The 4,229-nt window shown below is 37.1% G+C and overlaps 1 protein-coding gene across 3 annotated transcripts in view; it reads right to left on the bottom strand.

Annotated features, from left to right (window-relative positions):
* Nucleotides 1–4,229, bottom strand: part of LOC106735667 (keratin-associated protein 9-3-like) — a 4,734-nt gene that overhangs the window by 355 nt on the left and 150 nt on the right. The window contains exons 2-3 of one of the 3 annotated variants that reach the window (XM_027774735.1): nt 4,013–4,076; nt 16–147 (exon numbers count right to left, since the gene is read on the bottom strand). In XM_027774735.1, coding sequence (XP_027630536.1) covers nt 16–147; nt 4,013–4,076 — 196 coding nt within the window. Of the gene's footprint in view, nt 1–3; nt 163–4,012; nt 4,099–4,229 lie in introns of those variants that run through there. The other 2 variants (XM_027774734.1, XM_027774736.1) reach the window with 2 other exon arrangements.

The following is a 4,229-nucleotide window of genomic DNA, read 5'->3' on the forward strand; positions in this document are numbered from 1 at the left end:
GCTGCTGGTCGGGCAGCAGGTGGCCTGCCAGCAGCTGGTCTGGCAGCAGGTAGGCTGGCAGCAGTTGGTCTGGCAGCAGCTTGGCTGGCAGCAGCTGGAGCCACAGGTCCCGCCATTGGAGCAGATGGGAAACCCACAGAAGCTAGTGTTGCAGCAGGCCATGGTGCAGAGTTGGTTTGAGGAATGGGTTGCTTGGAGAAGTTTTTGGGTTTTGGTGGTGACTTCTACATTGGGCCTTTTATAAGCCTTGACCAGCTATTGTTTACATACTTTCCAAAGTCTCTTCCTTGTTTATGTTTGAATAATTTGCTTCTGAATGATAATTGGCCTGCTACTGAGTTGTTTGTTCAACCATCTGAAAGCTTTTAAAAGTGCATTTTATTTGTTCTTCAATTATTCAATTAGGATTGTTTGCCATGGTCAAGTAGTCATTAGCATTCATTGGGAATATAACCCCTAATTTATCATATTTGGTAAAATTTTCCTATTGCCTGAAAAATAATTGACTGATGCCTTATCTTTAAGGAGTGTCAGTATTACTCAGTTGACCATATAATTGGGCTTTTGGGTCTCACATGGCAGTTTAATTCCCATCAATGTGGTCTCCAATATTGACTACTTTTTCTCTACCTTTCTCATCTTCACTTTGAGTGTGATGCAAGACTAGATTCAGCTAACTTGAAAGGATGTTTTCTTTGAACCTGGGAAATATGGGTTAATTCTTATTGGCATTTTTTGGAGCATTTACTTGGTTGTCAGAAAAATCATGATGTAGTTTTCTATGTAAAATGAGTCATGACTTTTTCAACAGCCAAATATGTGCCCAAGTGGTTCTGAGCACTTTGCTTGTATCAATTTGTTTATTATAATTTTCATAGAAGTCCTATGAGTGGAAGGTGCATTGTTATTCTCATATTCCTTCCATGTGAGGAAACTGAGTCACAAACAGATTTAAGTAACTTGCCCAAGTTCACACAAATACATGGAAAATCTGAAATGTTAATCCACACCATCTGAAATCTCTGCTAAACTCTTTCAAACACAATACCCGATTCTCTCTTTTTGGTCTAAACAACTATTCTAAAGAAAATCAAAGGGTTTAAAACAAAATGTGAAAATCTGTCCACTTTCTTAAAGACTTTTTTTGAGAATAAAGGAGGAAAAAAGGCAGAGCTTAAAATAAACAATAACACATTATTAGACACTTTCCTAGGTATTTTTTAACAGCATAATATGCATTCTTCAAGAAAATTTCAAGTATTATAAAAGCTAGCCTACCTAACTTGTGATTTTGTTTACTCTCTTATCATAGGATGTTCTATAGACTTAAATGTTCTTAACTGCATAAAAATCATACTCTTAACATATTGATACTGGACTGTGTGACATACTATACTGTGTTGATCTGTAGTATGCAGTTTATTATAGATGTTAGAGACTAGGCCATAGGTAACTGATGAAGGCGAAGATGAAGGTTTGGTTTGGATGCAATGGAAGTTTCTCTGACCTCCAAGAAGTATGGGGTGTGTTATAGAGATATTGAGAATAAAAATGCTACTCGTGGCATTTGAGCTAGAATACCAGGTGTTAGTTCTATTTCTCCAGGTATGCCAGCTCCAAGATTAAGTTTGGCATGTTTTCAAATTCCACATCACATTTCAATGAAAAGGTGTGTTTTTTTGTGAATCTCTTGCTTTTTCTTAAGTAAATCTGTAACACAATTCATTGATTAACTAGTTTTACAGCTTGGATGTTTGACATACATGGATTTTCCATAGTTAAAAATCTCAGGAACTATTTAATTCTTATCTAAACTTCCCAGGATTTTTTTTTAAAGGTTTTTGCCATAGGGCATGTGTGCTTCCCAGAGAGAGATAGTGAGAGGGAAAGCGAGAAATCACCTCCCAAGAGGATGACCATGCTACAATACCTTTTCTTCCATTCTCCTCCTGGGATTTTGGGCATACCTGCACATGCACCCAGGATGATTTTCAAGTGGCCAGGTCTAGGACTTGAACCATGGTCAGAAGTCTAGCACCTTAACCACTACCCTACCTGTTGGCTCCATCATTAGAATCATTTATACTAAACAGATTTATTGTTTCTTGCAAATAATTCAGATATTTGAGGAGATTAAGTATGTTATTGTTGAGGGCCCCAAAGACAGTCACATTGCATACTGTTCTTCACTTCTACACCTTTCCACTGTACCATTTTCAGTATTTTCCTACTGAAAAATTTATCTCAATTTTCATGTGTCTGTCCTTTAGTTGCTCTTAGAGAATTACTGAGAATAGGGATATTTAAATTTGAAAATTCTACATGTTATCATCAACAGATAATAATCATTTCTGTGTCCCATAAATGTCTTGCCACTTTATTTTTCTCTTTAATGTCTTTCCTCATACTCTCCTTCTCACACCCTCTTTCCACAATGTAGCTGGTATCTATGACCATTTTCCATATTCTCTAATTTTTCAGTGTTAGTCGCAGAGTGCAGACAGTCCGTATATATTAAGTGAAGACATATAATGTCTCTCCTTCATAGTCTGGCTTGGTTCACTCAGCAGTAAACTTTCATGATCAAAGATTTTATCCCTGGGAATGGAAATCCATATTCATGTAATTTGTTTCATCTTTGCTTCACTCCCTACATTTCTCTGAAGATTAGAATAAGAATGGTGACTGGCCATCTTGAACATCAAGTCAATTTAAATCCATCCTGTAATGAACATTTCTTTTGTGCTTCACCATGTATGAGAAAAGGTATAGGTATTGTGAAAACATTGGCTGATATTCCTTTTCCAAAGTATATTTTGAGGAGCACTAGTGTTACAGGGTGTTAATGGGTAGTAAAAGAGTAGGATTTCTTGGCTAAATCAGTTTGGGAGTAATGGTTATAGAGGTTCCTTTACTGCTGGGCGTCTCAGCCCCTTTAGTATTCTAATGTTGCTTTATAAATCTTCAAGATAGCGATAATTCATGCGCGATTATTTGACTATTGAATATTTTTCCGCTTAGGAGACCTGAAGGAGTTAATTATCAGTATGCCATCTGTTTAGCAAATGATCTACTCTCCTCTGCCTGGAAGGAATTCTGTTAATAATAAAACTCAATTCTCTCATTTTCCAGGTTAAAAATAGGAGATTGGACAGGTAAAGATACTGGCAAACCTGAGATTCCAATCCAATGTATTCTATTATTATTTTGAAATATTTGTTCAAAGTCTTATATACTTTGTGCTCTGTGTATCTTTGATGATTGAAAGAATTGTACATAGAATCATACATGAATAAATAAATTAATTTGGCAACACCTTATAAAACTGGATACAATAAAATCTTTTTTTTTTGTCAAATTGATTTCTGTAATACCTAGTCCACTACCTTCTACATTAAGACCTGGGAAATATTGGGGTGTCAGAAAAGTCATGACATACGCAAAAACATAGAAAGATATGTCATGATCTTTCCGATAACCCAATAGTTCCAAAATGTTTTTGTGTTCTTTTAGTCACGTATTTTGGCTTCAGTATACAAGACTATTTAATAGTAAAGGAACATCACTTTTAAAAACCATTATTAGGAGCATGGAAATAAAGGAAAACCATAGTTCCATGTCATATTGAAATTTGTAAAAATTCCAGTATTAATATCATTGACAAATTCCAAAGAAAAGAAAGTTTGAGCAATGATTTCTTTATTGAATACATGAAAACTTTTATTAAATTTAAGCTCCAATGAGTTGTTGAAACACTTCAAATGATAGTTATAGTTAAATATGATGTATCTCTTAACACTGTAGAGCTTCTGTCGAGATCCATGTCTTAAAAGATTTTTAGTCTTCCATTATAAATAAATTTACATTCTAGGAAATTGTATAGCTGTATGATAAGGGGTTGCAATTCATTATTGGTATTAGAATTCAGAAATCTGTTGGGAGTCTATGCTGGTTAGCGTTTTGGAAGTGCTGTCTTCTCAGGATCCCCAACAGGAGATTTTCAACAGGTGGGCTGACAGCAGGAGGGCTGGCAGCAGTAGCAGCAGCAGGCAGGACGGCAGCAGGACTGTCCACAGTAGGATGGGCGGCAGCAGGAGGCCTGAGCATGGTGCAGCTGGCAGCAGGTTGGGGGAGTGCAGCTCACCACGCAGCAAGGGGGCAGGCAGGTGTCCTCCACGCGGCAGTCTGGGCGGCACCACCTGGTGCGGCAGCTCATGGCTCCACAGCCA

This window comes from Tupaia chinensis, unplaced genomic scaffold, assembly GCF_000334495.1.
Source record: "Tupaia chinensis unplaced genomic scaffold, TupChi_1.0 Scaffold000477_1, whole genome shotgun sequence".
NCBI lineage: Eukaryota > Metazoa > Chordata > Mammalia > Scandentia > Tupaiidae > Tupaia > Tupaia belangeri.